Source organism: Giraffa tippelskirchi, chromosome 2 (genome assembly GCF_054371585.1).
Source record: "Giraffa tippelskirchi isolate mGirTip1 chromosome 2, T2T-mGirTip1v1.2.pri, whole genome shotgun sequence".
NCBI lineage: Eukaryota > Metazoa > Chordata > Mammalia > Artiodactyla > Giraffidae > Giraffa > Giraffa tippelskirchi.
Genome location: NC_137276.1, coordinates 84,100,285 through 84,122,057, shown reverse-complemented (window position 1 = coordinate 84,122,057; position 21,773 = coordinate 84,100,285). Strand labels below are relative to the sequence as shown.

Below are 21,773 nucleotides of genomic sequence, written 5' to 3'. Positions count from 1 at the left end.
GATGTTAAGGTGCATATTGCTAATATTTTCTTCTGTTGAGTTTTATGGTTTCAGGTCTTACACTAAGTCTTTAATCTATTTAGTTGAGTTTTGTGTCTGGTATAAGTTAGTGTTCTTCTTTCTTTTCTTTTTTTTTTTTGCATAGAGCTGTCTGGTTTTCCCAACATTTATTTACTTATTTATTTATGGCTGTGCTGGGTCTTTGTTGCTGCACCTGGGCTTTCTCTAGTTGCGTCAGGCAGGGGCTACTCTTTGTTGTGGGGCATGGGCCCTACAGCAAGTGAGCTTGGGTAGTTGTTGTGCATGGGCTTAGTTGGTTGCTCTGTGGCACATGGAATCCTCCCAGACCAGGGATTGAACTCATGTCCCCTGCATTGGCAGGCAGATTCCAAACCACTGGACCACCAGGGAAGTCCTTTCCCAACATTTATTGAAGAGACTATTTTTTTTCCATTGTAGTTCTCTGCTCCTTTGCCATAAGTAACTGTCCATGTAGGTACAGATTTGTTTTGGGGCTCTCAATTCTGTTCCATTAATCTGTGTGTTTGTTTTTTTGTCAATACCATGCTGTTTGGCTACTATAGCTTTGTAGTATCATTTGAAATCAGGGAATGTGATGTCTCCAGCTTTGTTATTTTTTTTTTTTTTCCCCACAGGGAAAGGCATTTTATTTTTTTTTTATTTTTTTCTTTTTTTTTTTTTCCAGCTTTGTTATTTTTTTCAGGATTGCCTTGACTTTTTCACAGTCTTTTGTGGTCCTGTATAAATTTTATGACTTTTGTTTTATTTCTGTGAAAAATGTCCTTGGGATTTTGATAAAGATTGCATTGACTCTGTAGACTGCTTTGGATAATATGAACCTTTTAATAATGTTAATTCCTTCAGTCAATGAGCATGAAATATATTTCCATTTATTTGTGTCTACAGTTTCATCCAACAGTGTTTATAGCCTTCAGTATACAGGTCTTTCACCTTCTTGGTTAAATTTATTCCTAGGTATTTTATTCTTTTTGTTGTTATTGTAAACGGGATTGTTCTCTTAATGTCTCTTTCTGCTAGTCCATTTTTAGTGTATGGAAATGGAGTATATTTTTGTATATTGATTTTGTACTCTGCAACTTTACTGTATTAATTCATTATTTCTGATACCTTTTTGGCAGAATCATGTCATCCGCAAATAGTGATGGTTTTACTTCTTTCTTTCCAGTTTGGATGCCTTTTATTTCTTTTTCTTGCCTAATTGTTCTGGCTAGGACTTCCAGAACTATGTTGAATACGAGTGGCAAAAGTGGGCATTTTGTCTGATTCCTCATCTTAGAGGTATAGCTTTCAGTTTTTTGCTGTTGAGTGTGATGTTAATTGTGGATTTGTTTTTTATAACCTCTGTTATGTTGAAATACATTCCTTCTACACCTATTTTATGGAGAAGGCAATGGCACCCCACTCCAGTACTCTTGCCTGGAAAATCCCATGGACGGAGGAGCCTGGTAGGCTACAGTCCATGGGGTCGCTAAGAGTCGGACACGACTGAGCAACTTCACTTTCACTTTTCCCTTTCATGCACTGGAGAAGGAAATGGCAACCCACTCCAGTATTCTTGCCTGGAGAATCCCAGGGACGGCGGAGCCTGGTGGGCTGCTGTCTATGGGGTCGCACAGAGTCGGACACGACTGAAGCGACTCAGCAGCAGCAGCAGCAGCAGCACACCTATTTTATTGAATTTTTATGTAAATGAGTTTTGAATCTGGTCAAATGCTTTTTCTACATCTGTTGAAATGATCAAATGACTTTTATCTTTCATTTATTAATATCGTGTATTGCATTAATTTGCAGATGTTGAAACATTCTTGCATCCCTAAAATAAATTCCACTTCGCTATGGTTTTAATCAATATGGTTTGAATATGGTTTTAAATGTTGCTGCATTCAGTTTGCTGGAATATTGTTGAGGATTTTGTATCTCTGTTCTATCTACCTATCTATTGGCCTATAACTTTTTTTGCATATATGTGTTGTCCTTGTCTGGTTTTGGGATCATGGTACGCACTAAACAACGGGAACAGTTTGTATGAGTCCCAGAGGGAGAAACCTGTTTGCTAACCTCTTAAAGTTTTGGTTTATTTGTTTTGTTTGAAAAATCAGTTTGTCATGAAATCTGAAAAAAGCTTGCATTGATTGACAGTAAAAGTAAAAAATCTTAGGTGAGGCTTGCTTTTAGTTTAGATGACTTCATGTTGGAGAAATTAGCTGGGCAACCTTCAGCTCCTCTGCAAAGAACTATTGAGGATCTTATTTTTGCTTAAAAAGTTAAGCCCTGATTGTTGTCATTTTTTCCCCATTGTAACACTTTTGCTCATGACAGTGTCTCAACCATTTCTTTAAAAGCATTAAAAACTATGCTTTATGGGAACTTAACTGTAGTATATGTTCAGTAGTTCTCAGTTGAACTCTTATAAGTCATATTATGAAGTTATTGATATATTCACTTGTATGAATTGAGAGCACTGTTCTGGAGGAAATTTTGTAGTATGATATATATGTAAACAACATGACAATGAGCACATTGGTTTTTTAAATTTTTTTACAAGTCTTTACTAAAATATGATTTGGCTATTATAAATTTTACAGTAAAATAGTTAACTAGCTGTTTCAGATTTTTTTCTGTTAGTGCTTTCTGTAGTACACACTCTTTTGATGTGTTTTTGAAGTATATGATACATTTTTGGAGAAAAATAAATTGAAATTACTACCTATTAAATCATTTTTCAAGTTAGGAAAAGATTACCATTATTTTAGCAGTGGGTTATTTTGGTCAAGTTTTTGAAATCCTAGTGATACACAAGAATAGTTTGAGAACCAATGGAATATGAGCTTATTCACGGTCATTCTTATGGAGATGGTTAGCTGTCTCATGAATGTTTTTTGGCACTGAGCCAGTTGATGTCAGATGTGTCATCTTCAGAGTTAAAGGTTATTTGAAAAGCAAATTCCTGAAAGTAATGTTGGTCTTAAACACTTACTAAATGCATCCCCATCTGTAAAATTTAGAATGTAAAAAGTTTATAATGAATTTTTAAAAGATGAGTTGCATGGTATTGTCACAAATTTAAATGTGAGGTTAGGATTTATTCTGCTGCTTGGGGAAGTTTTAAATTTTGCAATTATCAGAATAGCATTCGATGAGTAACTGGCCTCTGTGCTCTTAAGCCACGTGGATAATCACATGTAGCTGCCAGGGTACTCAAATTCAGAAGGCCAAGAGAAAATTAACAGAATTAAGAGTTGGTTCCTCAAAATTAAATTCTTACTATTATTACTCTTTTGGCTGTGCTGCCTGGCATGTGTGACCTTATTCCTCAACCAGGGATTGAATCCACACCCTCTTGCTTTGAAAGTGTGGAGTCTTAACCACTGGACCACCAGGGAAGTCCCTGGTTCCTCAAAATTAAAAACTTGTGCATGAAAGGCCACTATGAAGAGTGAAAAGAAAACCCATGGAACTGGTGAAAATGTTTTTCAATCATATATCTTATAAGGGAAATATATGCAGAATATATAAAGAACTTTTTACAGCTGAACAGCAACTACCACCCAATTAAAAATGGACAAAGAACAAGACATGGAAGCAGTCTAAGTGTCCATTGACAAATGAATGGATAAATAAGATGTGGTATATGTATATGCAATGGAATATTGCTTAGCTATTAAAAAGAATGAAATAATGCCATTTGCAGCAACATGGGTGGACCTAGAGATTGTCATATTCAGTGAAGTAAGTCAAACAGAGAAAGAGATAATATTGCTTATATGTAGAATCTAAAAAAAAAAAATACAAATGAACTTATTTACAAAACAGCCTCAGACTTAGAGAACATACTTACGGTTACTGGAGGAAGGGTAGGGAGGAGGGATAGTTAAGGAGTTTGGGATTGACATGTATACTCTGCTATATTTAAAATGGATACCACAGGGAACTTTGCTCAATATTCTGTAACATTCTAAATGGGAACAGAATTTGAAAAAGAATAGATACATGTGTATGTATAACTGAATCACTTTGCTTTACACCTGAAACTATCACAACATTGTTAACCAACTATACTCCAATATAAAATAAAGTTTAAAGCAAAAAGCTAATTCAACTTCCAGTAATGGGGATTCCATTAAATCTATTAAAGAATATCTGTACAAGGTATCTTGGAGAAGGCAATGGCAACCCACTCTAGTACTCTTGCCTGGAAAATCCCATGGACGGAGGAGCCTGGTAGGCTGCAGTCCATGGCATCACGAAGAGTCGGACACGACCGAGCAACTTCACTTTCACTTTTCACTTTCATGCATTGGAGAAGGAAATGGCAACCCACTCCAGTGTTCTTGCCTGGAGAATCCCAGGGACAGAGGAGCCTGGTGGGCTGCCATCTGTGGGGTCACACAGAGTCGGACACGACTGAAGCGACTTAGCAGCAGCAGCAGTCCAAGGTATCTTGTCATTATATGCCATGTTTTAGACCAGTAGTTTTCATTTTATATATCAGTCAGATATGTGGACCCAATATATGAAATGATTTTAAAAACATTTGAAAGGGGTGGAAGCCCTAGAGGGCCTCATGTACTACTGTCTGTTAAGGTTCTTGAGGGGATGTTAATGGTACAGGGGTTGTGATTTAAATTTTTTTTGAATGTAGTAGTGAATTAGGAAAATATTCACAAGGCAGTAAATGAAAATAATAGTTAACAGAACATGTATAATGTATTCCAGTTTTGCTAAATATATGTATTTAAATTTGCATATAGCTTAAAGAATGGGAGGTTATACCTCAAAATATAGACACTGGTTATTCTTTTATTTGGTGATTATGAATGATTTCAATTTTTCTCCCATTTTCTACAGTGAAATTAGAATAAGAGTTAGCTTTGTAAATAGACTTTAGAAACTCCTGACTGTGCTATTTTGAAAAAGGCAATAAAAGCAAAAATGTATAGCCAAAACCTACATGATATTATTAAAAACACACACAGCAAAAGAAGTAGATACCACAGTGACCACTGTGCCATGAGCATTGGACTGAAGTCCTTGAGTGCCTGTTTGAGCATAGGTCCATTCCTCTACCTTTTGGACACCGGCCTTGGGTATTGATGCTATTTTCAGTTGGGCTTTAGCATGTAGACTTCAGAGGCAGAATGCCTGGGATTGAATACTGGCTCTGCTATTACTCATTGTTTGATCTTGGACAAGTTACTTAATAGGGCCTGAGTTTTCCCAACTATGAAATGACACCTTATAGTGTGTTGTTGGGATTAGATGAGTTAAATTCAATAACATGCCTAAAGCGATGCCTGGCACTTAGTAACTGGTCAGTTATAGTTGTTGGGATTATTATTCCTATCATTAGAGTTATTTTCCCCTCTAAACTCTCTCTTCTTCTGCCTCCCCTGAAGTTAGCTGGGAATTCCAAAACTTTACAAGCAAAGTCAGACTTCTTATTCAGAGTAACTTTCCCAAACAGATCAGTGGTCAGTATATTATGTACTAATTCTTTCTAGTAAAATTTAGTAGCAACCACTCTTTATTTTATAAGAATTGTTACGTTTTTATGGTGTGATTTCTGCCCAGAAATGGTATACTGTGGTTATGATGGGAGTCTCCAAGACCGCCCCCAAATTCACTGCTTCACTATCTTAGTGGACTTACAGGACTCAGCATATGATTACTCATGATTCTGATTTATTACAGTGAAAGGGTATAGAGCAGAATCAGCAAAGGGAAGAGGTGCATGGAGTAACAGTCCAGAAGAAACCAGGTGTGAGCTTGTAAGTCTCTGGAGTCACAGGGGATATGCTTAATTTCTCAGCAATGAGTTATGATGACACATGTGAAATGTCTACCGGGGCAGCTCATTAGAGATTCAGTGCCCAGGGTTTGTACTGAGTGAGGGCTGTTCAAGTAGGCACCCTCCACCCAGCATGTACCAAATTCTCAGACTCCCAGAAAGGAAGCAGGTATCCAACATAAACCACATTGTTTGCAGCATTTAGACACAATGAGCTGTTCTTATCCGGGACTGATAGCAATCCTCCTGAAATCTCAGTTCTCAGATGCTGACGATTGGCCAACCTTGAAGGTCTTTCTAAGGATAGCAGTCTCAGGCCTGCTGTGTTTAACTCTCTTCTCAACAGAGATATATTATAAATATGTATTTTACCCAAGACATTCATATCAATAAATCTATAAATCTTTAAAACAGCTTATTGAATTATATAATACACCATAAAATTTACCCATTTAAAGTGAAAAGTCCAGTTAGTTTTAGTAAATTTATAGAGTTGTGCAATCATCGGCACAGTCTTAATTTTAGAACATTTTCATCGTCCTGAAAAGAAACCCCATTTCCATGAGCAGTCATTTCCATTCCTATCTGTCCCCCCGTCTCCCTCTTAGCCCCATCCCCAGGCAACCAATAATTTATTTTTTGTCTTTGTTGAACAAATCTATACATTTAACATATTTTTACCTTTATTTCATTTCTGCTATTAATGGCTTTTGCAAGACAGTAGTTCAAAAATTATTCAAGGATATTTCTCTTTCAGTGCGTTTGAAAGAGTCAGAGTTTGAGTCTGTCTGGTAGTCTCTAAGTCTAAAGCCTTACAAACAGCAGTCGTCATCAGAATTGTTATTATATGAATTTGTGATATTTAAAGAAATAATTCATTATATAGGCTCTTGTCTTTGCAAACTTCATTCTCACCATTTAAAAAGTATATTATACAGTTGGTTGAGGCTTCCCAATGAGAATTTTGATACTTGGTTACCATTTAGTTCTTTCATGGCATCTTTTTGCTATAAGATAGATAAAGATTCATGTAGAAAAGTGGATAAGGTTGGGAGAAGTAGCTACACTATTGCCATCGGGAGATAGAGAGGCAAAAAGTGTGTATGTATTGTTAGGAGGGAAAGGGCAAAAAGTATTACTTTATACTACATGGCTATTGTTTAAAAAAATTCTCTAATGTGGGTATAATATTCAAAGATAAATAAAACGTACATTTACAAATTATATTTAAAAATTACCGTAATTCTTTAAGATTGTAAAAAATGTTAAGTCAGAGGTGCTTGTGCATTTTTAAATCATTATTTTGATTGAAATCTAGTTTCTCCCACAATTAAGTTGATAGGCAAGCTGTACTATACCCACTCCAGTATTCTTGCCTGGGAAATCCCGTGGACAGAGGAGCCTGGCGGGCTACAGTCCATGGGGTCACAAAGAGTCAGACACAACTGAGCAACTAACACACACTATAAACCAAGAACTATGGGAGGATCTTTATTATGTAGCTAAAACATAGAACTTAGTCACCATGAGTTATGTAGGTACTGACTAACACTGGGTGTTTACTTAAATGTAAACAAATCTGTGTAAACAGTTTTTGAAATACTAATTTCATTTTAATGTTAATCCTTGTTTATAATTTAAAAGATATTTTTGGACATCAAGAATGAATCTATCATATAAGGTATTTTCAGAGACAAAGCCCCAGAACTTACTGTTAATCCTCTGCTTGTCTTCCAGGTGATTTTACAGCGAGATGCTGCTCTCCATAGGGATGCTCATGCTGTCGGCCACACAAGTCTATACCATCTTGACTGTCCAGCTCTTTGCATTCTTAAACCTCCTGCCTGTAGAAGCAGACATTTTAGCAGTAAGTAAATTTAAACAGTAAAATTTATTTATGTCTAAAAACATCCCTTAAAAGTTTTTTTTTTTAAGTTCTAAATGATAGAGTGAATAATGAAATAATGGAATCTTACAAAGTGTTTACCTACAAACATGTAAGTTCATGCGCATATTTTTTACTTGAGGGTGTAAGTGCTCGTTTTTTAGTTGGTTGATCTCTAACATAAGATCTCATGTACAATAAGTACCTGATAAATGTTGCTCGGGAGAGTGTTTGTGCTCTCTTTTGAGTGCTGGTGCCCACATTGATTTACATGCTACGTGTTTACGTAGAATCTTACTGTTTTTTCTTGGTCACTAGTATATCTGCAATGACTTTGATAGTGATATTTTGAAAAATTGTACAAATGGCCATAAAAATTTTTAACGTAATGTTAATGAGTCCAGAGGAGAAGTCTAATGATTTTATCTTTGATAGTGGGTAGAAAAATTTTTAGAGAAGAAGGCTGCTGCTCAAAATCTTTTAGTCCTTTCTGAGCGACTGTCTTACTGTCCTCTGTACTGGGAAGTGTATATACTTATATTTCTCATTTCTGTGAAGCTAGAAAAAGAATTAACTGTATCTGTACATGTGATGTGTGTGTGGGGGTACACCTATACTCTTGGTACTATGCTAAGGATTTATTGGTTTTTCTTTCTGGGTGCAAGAGATTTGCTTATTAATATTAGGTAAGAAAGAGAAGGGCCAAAATTGTTGCTGACCAAAGTTTACTGTGGTCCTCAGCCATGCTTCTTCATACTGTGGCACTTGTGGAAGGGCCTAGAATCACTGTAGAACTTTAGAGAGCCAGGCAGGTTTCCATACCTTTTTTCCCCTCTGTTGACTGACATCTGCCACTCCTTGTCTTTCTTTCCTGTTCACCTGAGGTGGAAATGTTAATTGCTCAGTGGTGTCTGACTCTTTGTGACCCTGTGGGTTGTAGCCCACCAGGTTCCTCAGTCCATGGGATTCTCCAGGAAAGAATACTGGAGTGGGTTGCCAGGGAATCTTCTGCAGGGGATCTTCCCAACCCAGGGCTCTAACTGGGGTCTCATGCATTGTAGGCAGATTCTTTTTTTCTTCTTAACCTGAAGTGAATTGTTCACCTATTCTATGGTTCAGCTATGTGAAGGGTTAAATGATTTTCAGTGGATTGCTCTGGGAATTTGAGTGGCTATGTGATATGGATCAAAATACTTAGTCATTATAAATGCCTCCATTTTTAAATTTTTAACTGAAGTGTTATAATGATTAAATAAGGTAAACTGTTAAGTATCTACACATAGTAAATGTTTTATCTTTTCATCTTCATTATGATTATCTTTCTCATCATCTTTCACTCACTCCCTTGGTCTTACGTGACTGTTTAAGTTGTATTTAAAAAAAAAAAAATTATTTATTTAGCTGTGCCAAGTCTTAGTTGCCATGTGTGGGAGGGAGCTTTCATTACAGTATATGGGATCTAGTTTCCCAACCGGGGATTGAACCTGTGCCCCCTGCATTGGAAGCACAGATCCTTAACTGCTGGACCACCAGGGAAGTCCCTTAAGTAGTAGTTTTGAAATTAGATACAGCACAAAATGTTAGAGATAGAAGGTCAGTCAGTCCTTGCCAACAGTGTTGCCTGTGCCTCAGGCGGGTTAGTGTGGAATGTATGTTGATGTCTTCTAGTGAAGGAGCTATTCAGCATGAGAGCTACTTAAATCTGGTCTTTATATTGACATTAACGATAGCGGCTGAAGGAATGCAGAGCTAGCTGGTGGGGAGTCAGTTGTGGGGTCACGTATCTAGGGAAAAAGGGGAACTAAAAATTGAGGAGAGGAACCGGATGTGGTAACACAGTCATTCGGAGGAAGTGAGTTAAAAGGTAGAAAACATTAGATCTTTCTTTTAATTGAATAAGAACATCACTGTAATCTGTATTTGTAATAATAAAATTTAAGTAAGTTGGAAATCAGGTTGTTTCTGGCTCCATTTTGGACAGGTATTAGGATGTTGCTTTTGAAAAGCTATAGTCAGTGTTCTAAGTCACGCTGTTTGTATGCCAGATTTTGTTTTTGGCAGTTAAATTCTCCCACTTGACTGTTAATTTGCTGGCAACAGTTTTGTCCAACTAGTTGGTGAGTTCTGAGAGGATATGGGGGGCTTCCCCAATTGCTCAGTGGGTAAAGAATCTGCCTGCTGTCGCGGGTTCAAGCTGAGGTCAGGAGGGTTCCCAGGAGGAGGAAATGGCAACCCACTCCAGTATTCCTGCCTGAAAAATCCCATAGACAGAGGAGCCTGGCGAGCTACAGTCCAAAGGGTTGCAAAGAGTTGGACATGACTGAGAGACTTATCACACACGCATAGGATATGGAGATGCTACTATATAGTGTATTGCTGACTGGTCAGTAAGTTCCCTAGGTCATGAGTACCTGGAAGACGGGACTCTGTCTTACTAAACTTTATGTTTCTGGTACCTGGTAAGAGTCACACAGTCGGAGTTCAATAGATATTTGAGTTGATTAATAGTTTTTCCTTGGAGATTTCCTTCTTTTATATTTTCTTTTAATAGCATTTATTCCTTGGAACTCGAGATTATTGTTATTTTTATTAGCAATTCATTCTCTTTTCATCTATCTCATTTCTCTTTTCTTTAACCCCAAAGGAAATATGAAGTTATTAATTATGTAAGTTTATATCTAGAAACATGGAGCTTTAGAATTGGCAGGGACCTTATATCGTAGAGATAACCAGATGAATGTTGAATATTCAAGGTCCATAGGCTACAGTGACTAGTTAGCTTCAAGCTGGACCATGATCTTGTTGAGAAGTAGTATTCATCTTATGTAGTTGCAGAGAGTCAAACAACCCAATTTTTGTTTATTTCCAATCTGCCCTTTGATTCTGTTGTAGAGATTTGTTAGAGACATTTCATTGCTTGGTAGGTGTTTGGGGGGGGTCAGTGGGCAGAGTTAGGAGAGAAGCACCCAGTGGTTTGTAATGTGAATGGATTGGATCATACAAAAGGTAAGTTAAGAGCTCCAGCAATGGAATTACAGTCTGGGCTGAATTCCACTTCTACCGCTCTGTAACTCCATGTCCTTGGGCAAATGATATAACATCTTAAATTTCACTTTACTTATGAAAATGAGATTGGAGAAGAGACAGTATAGGGCAGTGGGTTAAGAGCCAGGGCTCTGAGGCCAGACTGCCTGGATTAGAATCCTGGCTCTTCTTATTTACTAGAGCAAGTTATTTTCAAGCAAGGTATTTTATTCTATAGTCAGTCTGTAAAATTAGAATGGTGATAATAATAGATGACTTTATAGTATTGTCATAAAGATTAAATAAGTGAATACCTGAATAAATGTTTAGCATGATGTCTTAAATGTTCCATAATTGTTAGCCATTTGTTACTTTTTAAATTGAATTAAAATACCCTGATGCTGGGAAAGATTGAAAGCAAAAGGAGAAAGGGGTAGCAGAGGATGAGGTGGTTAGATAGCATCACTGACTCAATGGAGATGAATTTGAGCATGCTCTGGGAGATGGTGGAGGACAGAGGAGACTTGCATGCTGCAGTCCATGGGGTCGCAAAGAGGCAGACACAACTTGGCGAGTGAGCAACAACAAAATTGAATTAAATTTCTGTTAGGGCTGCTGTCAAGGAGAACTACTTAGGAAAAGACTTTTTCAAAATAAGTAGATTAAAACTAAAGTGCAGTAATCATTGAGCCTGGGATTCCAGAGAGGAATAATTTTATTTCTGTTTTAACAGTGTGTTTTAATTTCATGAGCAGCAGTGGCCCCCTTGCTTCCCACTGTACTAAAAAAGTAAAGCACTTTTGTACTAAAGATTTTTCTGTTTGTTTTGTTCATGATAGCAACTTTTTTTTTTTTAACAATGTGATTGTAAAAAGCAGTGTGAGCAAAGTAACATTTGCTTTCCTGAGGAAAGGCAAAGCAATTTCAAAATGACTCACTCACTAACAAAACTTGGATTCCAGGTCCCAGTGTTACAAGTATTATAGTTCAAGCTAGATATTTTATTTCTGAAATTCTAGCCAAAAGCATGAAACTCCTCAATAATAGGAAGTTATAAAAAAGTACTTTAGCACAGCTGTAGGTTTTCCATTTCCTAATCTTAAAAGTACATTTGAGAAAAAGTACTGCCTGTACATATCTATCTTTTTCTTTGTGTTGATCTAGATCTATTTCCTTATTTTACGGTAGTGTCTTTGGCCTTGGAGGAGTTAAATGACTGTCTCAAGCTCAAACCTGATCATAATTTAATCAGATCAACTAAAGAAGGATGTTTTAATTAAGAGATTAAATGATACATTGTGATAATGGAGGTAAAAGCACTTTGTGACTAAAGCACTTTGTAAACCATAAAGGGAAGTCGCTCAGTCATGTCCAACTCTTTGCGACCCCATGGATTGTTGCCTACCAGGCTCCTAGGTCCGTGGGATTTTCCAGGCAAGAGTACTGGAGTGGGTTGCCATTTCCTTCTCCATTGTAAACCATAAAGCACTCTGCAAATATGAATTGTTTTTAAGAATTTACTCTGAGGCATTGCTGGCTTTCAAGTATACTTCCAGGCTGATTATCCCAGAGGTAACAGAATATTTAGGTTCAGTGATCAAATCTGGATACTTGAGTTACAATTTATTGAATTTATTACAAACATACAGTGAGAAGCTTAGATAAAAGATGGGTATGTTAATACACTCAGGATAGGGTGAAGAGGCGCACTACCCCAATCCTGTGTTTCCTGTTATTAGTTTGTCCAGTCTCTACGCTGGGCTTCCCTGATGGCTCAGTGGAAAAGAACCCACCTGCTAATGCAGGAGACGAGGGTTTGATCCCTGGGTTGGGAAGATCCCCTCAAGAAGGAAATGGCAACCCATTCCAGTATTCTTTCCTGGGAAGTCCCATGGGCAGAAGGAGCCTGGCGGGTTGCAGGTCATGGGGTCACAAAGCGTCTAACACCACTTAGCGACTAAACAATAACAAGTCTCTATGCTGCATCCACTTTCCCTGGTGACAGTATGTTTACAGTATAGTTGAGGATGAACAAGGGGACTTAACAGATGGAAAGTGTCTGGATCCAATGTTTGCTTGCTCTGTTGGAGAGACCTGAGGTATTTACATCTGTAATTTGCTGTTAACCTGCAGAGCTGTTGATCCACCTGTCCCTGGCAAATGACACATGAGGCTAGAATGAGGATCCCCAGTGGGTGTTTGATTTAAGGCCAGCAATCTGGATGTCTCATCTAATCCATGTTGTGGATATTTAAGATTTGCATCATCCTTCTATCTTGCACTGTCTATACCTAGCATTCTTGCTTTGGTCCATCCTTTTAATCTATATTCAAACTAATTGTGTTTAGTTTTTTCTGTCTTTGGCCTACAGTTTACTGACAGCTACCTTAACTTCTGTTTCACTGTGCAAATTTCACCTGTGTTTCCAAAGTTACTTGTTTACCATTTTTGTTTCCTTGTTTCTTTTGTTTTCCTTAAAGCATGAATTCCTGTTTATAGTTGCATTTTAAATAATACAGTAAGCTCACTTTACAATTATCATTACTGTTATCTTCCATTATAAAAGTATAGCAGATCCTTGTTCTGTTTTGGTGGAGGACTGAAATATTGTAGCATAGGAATCTGTATCTATAAGGAAGGGGTGGGAGTTATTAAAGAGATTGAATACCTTCAGCTCTCCATGTGTATGTATTTCATTGAGTTTAGATCTTTCATTTTCAGTCCTGGATAAAAGTGTTCAGATTACTTAAAAAATGACAGTCTTAAAAGGATGGTTTGATACTCCTTCTTTCTCTGGGGAAAAGGCATCTTTCAAAGCTAGATCCAGAAATCCAGTAAATCTCTTCCTTTATATCTAGAGAAAATATCTTATATAGAGAAAATAAAATGGAATTCTTGCTGGAAACTGATCTGTCTAGAAAATTTCTTGCTAGGGAATTGTCTATGGGAAAAAACTCAGGAAAACAGTAGGTAGTTAAATGTTAAGAATTATTGCTTCTGTTTAATAATAATTACATGAAATCAGAATCCAATTGAAACAGTTGTATCTGTAGTAAATTTTATCAATATATTCCTTTCTTAGTGGATATGCATTTACAAAGTTGAATTATTGTGATAAACTGTGATAGTAAATCAGAAGCGTGGAAATGACAATTTAAATAATTTAACAAACTTTTTGTTTTTAATGTTATGTGTACATTGGTTGTAACTTGATTGTTTTTAATTTTATATTTAGTATAACTTTGAAAACGCATCTCAGACGTTTGATGACCTTCCGGCAAGGTTTGGTTATAGACTTCCAGCTGAAGGTTTAAAGGTAAGAAAATAGTAATATATGATTAAAATGATAAGATATTTAATAAAGTTATCTTTATTGCTCTTTATTTGTTTAAAGAATGGAAATATTTCTTACTATTACTTACAAAACCTATATATATTCATTCATAAAGGGCTCAGACTGTTGACAAGGTATGAACAATAAAGTGAAAATTACTTGTGATTGTATTTTATTATTTTGAACTAGCTGCTATTAGAATTTGGCATATGATATTTCAGACCTGTTCTTCTAGAATATGTGCTATGTGTTTGTTGAGATATATGTGCATATATATGTACAAATATTTGTGCGTATATATTTATATTCACATATAATGAACCTATATTTAATACTAATAGAAATATGTCACTTGGTTACCTGCATTTTTACTTAATTGTAAACTAGAACATCTTTTCATGCTAGTAGACAAGGATTTGCATTTTAGTTTGCTGTGCCTGCATGGTTTTGCAATATCATGAAATACTATGGATTTTTGAATATTTTTATTTAATTTTTTTACTGTGGATATTTAGCTTGTCCAGTTTTTGCTAATGCACTTTGCCCATTTTTAAATTAAAATGTATATTGTTATTGATATGTAAGAATATATATTGAAAGTATTAATCTATTATTTGCCTTATATGCCTCAGATCGTTGTCCTTCATCTTTTAACTTTAAAGTTTCAGAAGTTATATTTGTATATTATAGTTGCATATTATTATCTTTCTCTTCAACCTCTGGAGTCATACTTAAAAAATCCTTCTGTGCTCCAATATAAGGTTTTTATGTTATGTAAGTGAGAATACATGAAATTGTGTATATATGTACCACAGAATGTTTTCAGTTTGTTCTGATTTTTAAAAATTCCGTATTTAAGTGCCATAAAAATGTTATTCTCAACTAGGATACCGGGCATCTCTGGGAAGGATGTACCAGTTTTTAAGTTTTTCAAAGACTTAAAATTATTAAAAAATCCCAGTGTTGTACAACTATTTGTCATCGTAAAAATATTTAAACAGAAAAGGTATATAGAGGAAAAAGGAAAAAGCTTTCCTGTACCCTCTTCCTCACCTATAGATATTTCTTCTTTGGAGTTCAGCATCAGGTTGTTATGTGCTCTCACAGTCTTCAGATCCTTTTCTAAATATGTAGTGCCTTTTAGTTCACACAATTATGAACTTGTAAAGTTCATAAATGGTTATCATTATGTATATGAAAGGCTTCTTAATTTTTATAATGAAACCCATTGTAGCTAATTTGTCCAGAAAGGAATTTATGAAGGGATAGAGATGTTGAGAGTGTCATAGCCTGGAGAAGCAGTTTCCAGACTGTTTCAGCAATAAAACCCAGAAGCACCTTGTAGAGCTGCCATGATAAAAGATTGATGGCAGCCACTGACCACCAGAGAGAAGCACAGAACCTTGTCTCTGACCAAGAAGCTTCTGTGGTCTTGAAACAATCTGCCTCTATGTCCACCCAAGCTGGTCAAAGAGATACCCTTTGCCAAACTGTTTCCTCAGATCTATCACCTAGATTTTTCTAATTGACAAACTCTAGCCACACAGTCTAGAAAAGCTACGACAAACTTAGCATATTAAAAAGCAGAGACGTTACTTTGCCAACGAAGGTCTGTCTAGTCAAAGCTATGGTTTTTCCAATAGTCATGTATGGATGTGAGAGTTGGACCATAAAGAAACCTGAGCACTGAAGAACTGATGCTTTTGAATTGCAGGATATTCAAACCAGGTTTGAATATCAAACCAGATGTTCAAGGAAATCAGTCCCAAGTATTCATTGAAAGGACTGATGCTGGAGCTGAAACTCCAGTACTTTGGCCATCTAATGCGAAGAACTGACTTGTTAGAAAAGACCGTGATGGTGGGAAACATTGAAGGCACAAGGAGAAGAGGACGACAGAGGATGAGATGGTTGGATGGCATCGCTAATTCAGTGGACATGACTTTGAGCAAGCTCCGGGAGTTGGTGATGGACAGGGAAGCCTAGCATGTTGCAGTCCATGGGATCGCAAAGAGTTGGACGCAACTGAGCGACTGAACTGAGATCACACAGTTACTAGCTATATATTAATACTTTAGCGAAATACCTGGCGGTGAGGGAGGCTGGATAATATAGTTGTTGTTATTATTATTTTTGTTGTTTTGGTCTACTTTGGGAAGGTAGGATCATAGTGTGGGAACAGTGGTTTCAAAAAATTTAGACACTATGAAGGAAAGGTATCCACTACAGTATTTACATTTGATTCCCCCACCTCCCCATATTAGCATTATGTCTTAGAGATCTTTCCGCAGCCTTACTTGGTATTCTGTAACATGAATGACCACAGTTTATTAGTCATATTCTATTAATAAATATTCAGATATTTTGGTTTCTTATCTAAAGCCAGTTATTTTGCTAGGATAGAGGTTTGGAAGTGTAATAAATGAGTGCATGGGTATGTATATCTAAAATTTTCTTAGGTGCACTGAATTACTTTTCTAAAAAGCTGTACTAATGGGTATGAGAATATCCATTTTCCTACACCCTTGCCAATCCTAGATATTATCAGTCTTTTAAACTTTTGCCAATCTGATGGGGAAAAGAATTATCTTGTTTTAATTTGCATTTCTCTGATTACCAGCGATTTTGAGCTGGCAGCCTTTCTTCCATTCAGCATAAAGAGTCCGACCATCCCTTTTCACTGAAGAACCTTTCTACTTAGTAAGCTTGTTTTAAAGAGTTTCATTAACTCCTGATAACCATAGTTTTATTGTAGCTCTTCTGTGCTATTGTAAATTTTGTTGTTTAGTCAATAAGTTGTGTCCGACTCTTTTGCAGCCCCATGGATCATAGCCTTCCAGGCTCCTCTGTGCATGGAATTTCCTAGGCAAGAATATTGGAGTGGGTTGCCATTGTCTTCTCCAGGGGATCCTCCAGACCGAGGGGCTGAACCGGAGTCTCCTGCTTTAGCAGGTGGATTCTTTACCACTGAGCCACCCGGGAAGCTCATTGTACATTTGAAGTGAAGTCGCTCAGTCGTGTCCAACTCTTTGCAATCCCATGAACTGTAGCCTGTCAGGCTCCTCTGTCCATGGGATTTCCCAGGCAAGAATACTGGAGTGGGTTGCCATTTCCTTCTCCAGGGGATCTTCCCAACCGAGGGATCAAACCCGGGTCTCCTGCATTGCAGGCAGACTCCTTACTGGCTGAGCCACAAGGGAAGTCATTGTACATTTAGTTTATGTTTAAAAGGTATTTTGACAACTGTGTTTATTCACTGCCTGGGGGAAAAAAATAGTGTTAAATATCTGCCTGCTTTTACCCTGTAATTATAGGACAAGCCCAATAGGTGAAATACAGTAATAGTAAAGAGAGTATTCTAACAAATTGCAAATTGTTGGATCATTATAGATAGCTTTTATAGTTGCATGACTGACTTGCCATTGCCCAGAATCAGAATTCACAAATGCTAGCCTACTTCTTGGAGAAGGCAATGGCACCCCACTCCAGTACTCTTGCCTGGAAAATCCCATGGATGGAAGAGCCTGGTAGGCTGCAGTCTATGGGGTCGCGAAGAGTTGGACACGACTGAGCGACTTCACTTTCACTTTTCACTTTCATGCATTGGAGAAGGAAATGGCAACCCACTCCAGTATTCTTGGCTGGAGAATCCCAGGGACGGGGGAGCCTGGTGGGCTGCCGTCTGTGGGGTCGCACAGAGTTGGACACGACTGAAGCGACTTAGCAGCAGCAGCCTACTTCTTATTGTTTACAAGGAGGACTTGATGATAAAGTGGACATGGCTCACAGTAGTATAATGTCTATAAAACTGATTAAACAGACGTGTTAAAAATATAACCAAGTTAATTTAAAAATATTGTATGGTTATAGCATTAAGAGACATAGTTGAGAAATATTTTTACTTTTGAGCTCTGTCCAGAGTGTTTAGTTGGGGTAGTTTTTGTAGGCTTATGTTCTGTAGATAGAATCTGTATATTTTATAATAGTATAAAATAAAAGTATAAAATATAGTAAAAAATTCTATAGAATCTGTAGATTTTATAATAGTATCACTGAATTCCACCATTTATAAAAGATTAGATATGTATGGTATAACACATATCAACTGAAATTCTGTTTGCATTCCATTTACGTATGCCCCAATTGAGCTAATAGTAACAAAAGAAAATTTTAGCTTTAATGTAAAAATGTGAATCTTACAAGAATTAAAATATGTCCTGTTAGTGTTATTGAAGTTTTAAAAGAAAGATTTGATATTTTTACCTGGGGGAAACTCTTTGTTTTTGATTATATATTTTAATTGGCTGTTTTAGCCAGTACCTTTAACAGAAAACCTTTTTTTGTTTTTTTTTTGAGACCTGATTGGCTGTGCCTCAGATCCAAAAGGAAGATGTATGACATCAGTATGTTCCTTTAAGTCTAAATACCTTATAAGAGACCTGACAATGATGTGGTCATTGTCCAGAGTTCAATACTCACAAGAAGTTCTTTACTGAGAGTCCCCATTAGACACTGCAGAAGATCTTTAACCTCTTGGTTTGATGTTGTAATTCCATTCTCTCTCCTGCCTCACTAAATTAAAAACTTAGAAGTAAGTGTTACTCTTTTGCCATATCCTTGCCAAGACTTATTATCAGAATTAAAGGATTGCCAACTTGATGGGGTATAAAGTGCTATCTTACTGCTTTTACTTGGGATTTCTTGAATAATTAGTGATATCAAGCATTAGTGAGATGTGCATGTATGCGTGCTAAGTCACTTTAGTCATGTCTGACTCTTTGCGACCCTATGGACTGTAGCCCACCAGGCTTCTCTGTCCATGGATTCTCCAGGCAAGAATACTGGAGTGGGTTGTCATGCCCTCCTCTAGATCTTCCCGACCCAGGGATTGAACCCACATCTCTTACGTCTACCTGCCTGTGGCATTATATAATTATTAGTGAGATATAGCATTAATGGTCAAGCAGGCTTCTAGTTTGTCTGTTTTTTAACCCATTTTTGTATTGGTTTGTAAATTTTTAAAATATTGACTTTTAGGAGTCCAGACACTAATCTTTTAGTTTCAGTTTAGTCCAGTCACTCAGTTGTGTCTGACTCTTTGCGACCCAATGGACAGCAGCACTCCAGGCTTCCTTGTCCATCACCAACTCTCAGAGCTTGCTCAAACTCATGTCCATTGAGTTGGTGATGCCATCCAACCATCTCATCCTCTGTCATCCCCTTCTCCTCCCACCTTCAATCTTTCCCAGCATCAGGGTCTTTTCCAGTGGGTCAGTTCTTCGCATGAGGTGGCCAGAGTATTGGAGTTTCAGCTTCAGCATCAGTCCTTCCAATGAATATTCAGGACTGATTTCCTTTAGATTGACTGGTTTGATCTTCTTGAAGTCCAAGGGAGTCTCAAGTGTCTTCTCCAACACCTCAGCTCAAAAGCATCAATTCTTCAGTGCTCCGATTTCTTAATCTTTTAGTTATATTGCCTTGTAAATATTTTCTTCTTTGTGCTTTTTAACTTAAAATTGCCTTTTAAAATTATGCATAAGTTTAAGTTAATGTAGACATCTTTTTTGATGTTTTGCATTTTCTGTATCTTAAGTAATCCTTCCCTACCCTGAGATCTTGAAATATTTTTCTCTGTTTACTCCAAAATTTGTAAATTTTTCCCATGCCCTTCACTCCATGCTTGGAAGGTCTTTAATCTACCCAGGATTATTTTATTGTATAGTGTAAAATGGGCCCATATTTTTACCTTTTTGAAATGAATACCCAACTACTAAAGCATCATTATTGCATAGTCAAGATTTTATCATGTAGATTAGTAATGCTAGCAGAGTTTCTGATTAGACTTTCTGTATATTATCAGTATCATTGGAATAATTCAGTTATACACCAAAGGCCAGTCTCAGGGGGATCAAACTTTTCTAGGTTTCTTGTTTCTATGCTTTTAAGAAGTGCCTTGACAAATAGGAGTAATAATGATTATTAAAAATTCAAATCAAGATTATCTCTGAAAGGTAAGCCTAGTATTTGGTTTCCTGAGTATTCCTGTCAATGGCAAATCTTGTTTTCAGCACAACACCTTTTGGGCTGGATTTACCATCATCTTTTTTTTTTTTTTTTGACATGTATTTATTTATTTGGCTGCACAAGGTCTTAGTTGAGACAGACGAACTCTTAGTTAAAGTATGTGGGAACTAGTGCCCTAGCCAGGAATCAAACCAGGGCCCCCAGCATTGGGAGCACAGTCCCTGGACCACCAGGGAAGTCTGGTACCATGGTTTGTATACAGTGTTTTTGTAACCTGGTACTCAGCCTAAGTTCTTCATGTGAGTGAGAAGACAGGATAAAGATCTTGGCAGACAGATTCGTCCTTAACTGCCTTTCCTCATATATAGACAGCTGCTACTGCTGCTGCTAAGTCGCTTCAGTCGTGTCCGACTCTGTGCAACCCCATAGACGGCAGCCCACCAGGCTCCCCCATCCCTGGGATTCTCCAGGCAAAAACACTGGAGTGGGTTGCCATTTCCTTCTCCAAGGCATGAAAGTGAAAAGTGAAAGTGAAGTCACTCAGTCGTGTCCGACTCTTAGCGACCCCATGGACTGCAGCCTACCAGGCTCCTCCGTCCATGGGATTTTCCAGGCAAGAGTACTGGAGTGGGGTGCCATTGCCTTCTCTGATATATAGACAAAGGTACAAATAAAAGGATTTCCTCTTATGATCAGCTTTTTTTCTGATCTTTATTCTTAAATTAGTGCCCTATAGCATCATCACCAGTTAATTTTTCACAAACTATACTATTCTTTGAAAATAAATTTTACTATTAATTTTAGGATTATTTTATAAGAAATCATTTTGTTTAGACTTGAGATTAGAAGAGAGTGGTTTTTTTTTTTTTTGCTGTGAAGGAAAATGCAGATATTGCAAGGAAATGTTGTTCGTGAGACTTCTTTTGCTTCCTTTGTAGCAGATATTCAAGAGAGATTCAGGACTGCTGCTGTGCTTTTCCTCCCAGACACCTGACAGCTTTGTGATAGGAAAAAAGTCTTGGTTAAGGCTGAATGTGCATGGCTGCCTCTCTCCTAGGAACTATGAACTATTGCAATGTCCCTTTCACTTTGTTGGCTAAAACAGAGGTCAGAGTTTCCTTTTTGAAGGAAAAATAAGGAATTAGGGCCATCTATTAAAATAAGGAATAAAACCATCTGGCTATACATAAAAGGAGAATTCTAAAATACAAATGTTGTGGTCCTTTAATGGACCGGAACTTGGGGGTACAGAGTCGACCGATAAGAAAGTAAAAGAAGGAAGAAAAGAGGCTGATATTCCCTGGTTTACACAGTATGCCAATATAACTCTAGGACAAAGAGCTAGCACCGTCTCCGTAGGCTCAGGGCACCCGCTCGAAGAGGTCTTGAAAGCCCGGGCAAATAAGTAGACACGATGGACACCTGTGCTCCGTGGAAGCAGCCTGAAATGGAGAGAGGGAGAGAGCGAGAGGGAGAGAGTGAGAACGAGAGGGAGGGAGAGAGAGGGAGAGAGAAAATGAGGAAAGACACGGGGACCAGTGCTCTGGTGGAACATAGGCATTTATTCAACATATTGTGGGCATATATATACTCTCTTACCAGATAGCCCTTTTTAGCAGAGATAGGGATCAAAAATCTAACAAGTCATCTAGAAAGCCCAAGGCTAGAATTATTCC

The 21,773-nt window shown here is 37.3% G+C and overlaps 2 protein-coding genes across 7 annotated transcripts in view; one reads left to right on the top strand and one right to left on the bottom strand.

Moving 5' to 3' along the window:
* ANKUB1 (ankyrin repeat and ubiquitin domain containing 1) overlaps positions 1 to 7,674 on the bottom strand; it is a 76,697-nt gene extending 69,023 nt beyond the window's left edge. Inside the window, exon 1 of the mRNA XM_081569455.1 lies at positions 7,543 to 7,674. The gene's annotated coding sequence lies outside the window, so the exon portion shown is untranslated. The remainder of the gene's footprint in view (positions 1 to 7,542) is intronic.
* RNF13 (ring finger protein 13) overlaps positions 1 to 21,773 on the top strand; it is a 124,904-nt gene that overhangs the window by 20,531 nt on the left and 82,600 nt on the right. For 3 of the 6 annotated variants that reach the window (XM_081569460.1, XM_081569459.1, XM_081569461.1), the window contains exons 2-3: positions 7,568 to 7,697; positions 13,975 to 14,055. In XM_081569460.1, the coding sequence (XP_081425586.1) occupies positions 7,584 to 7,697; positions 13,975 to 14,055 (195 nt within the window). In that variant the 5' untranslated portion in view covers positions 7,568 to 7,583. Of the gene's footprint in view, positions 1 to 7,567; positions 7,702 to 13,974; positions 14,126 to 21,773 lie in introns of all 6 variants that reach the window. The other 3 variants (XM_081569464.1, XM_081569462.1, XM_081569465.1) reach the window with 2 other exon arrangements.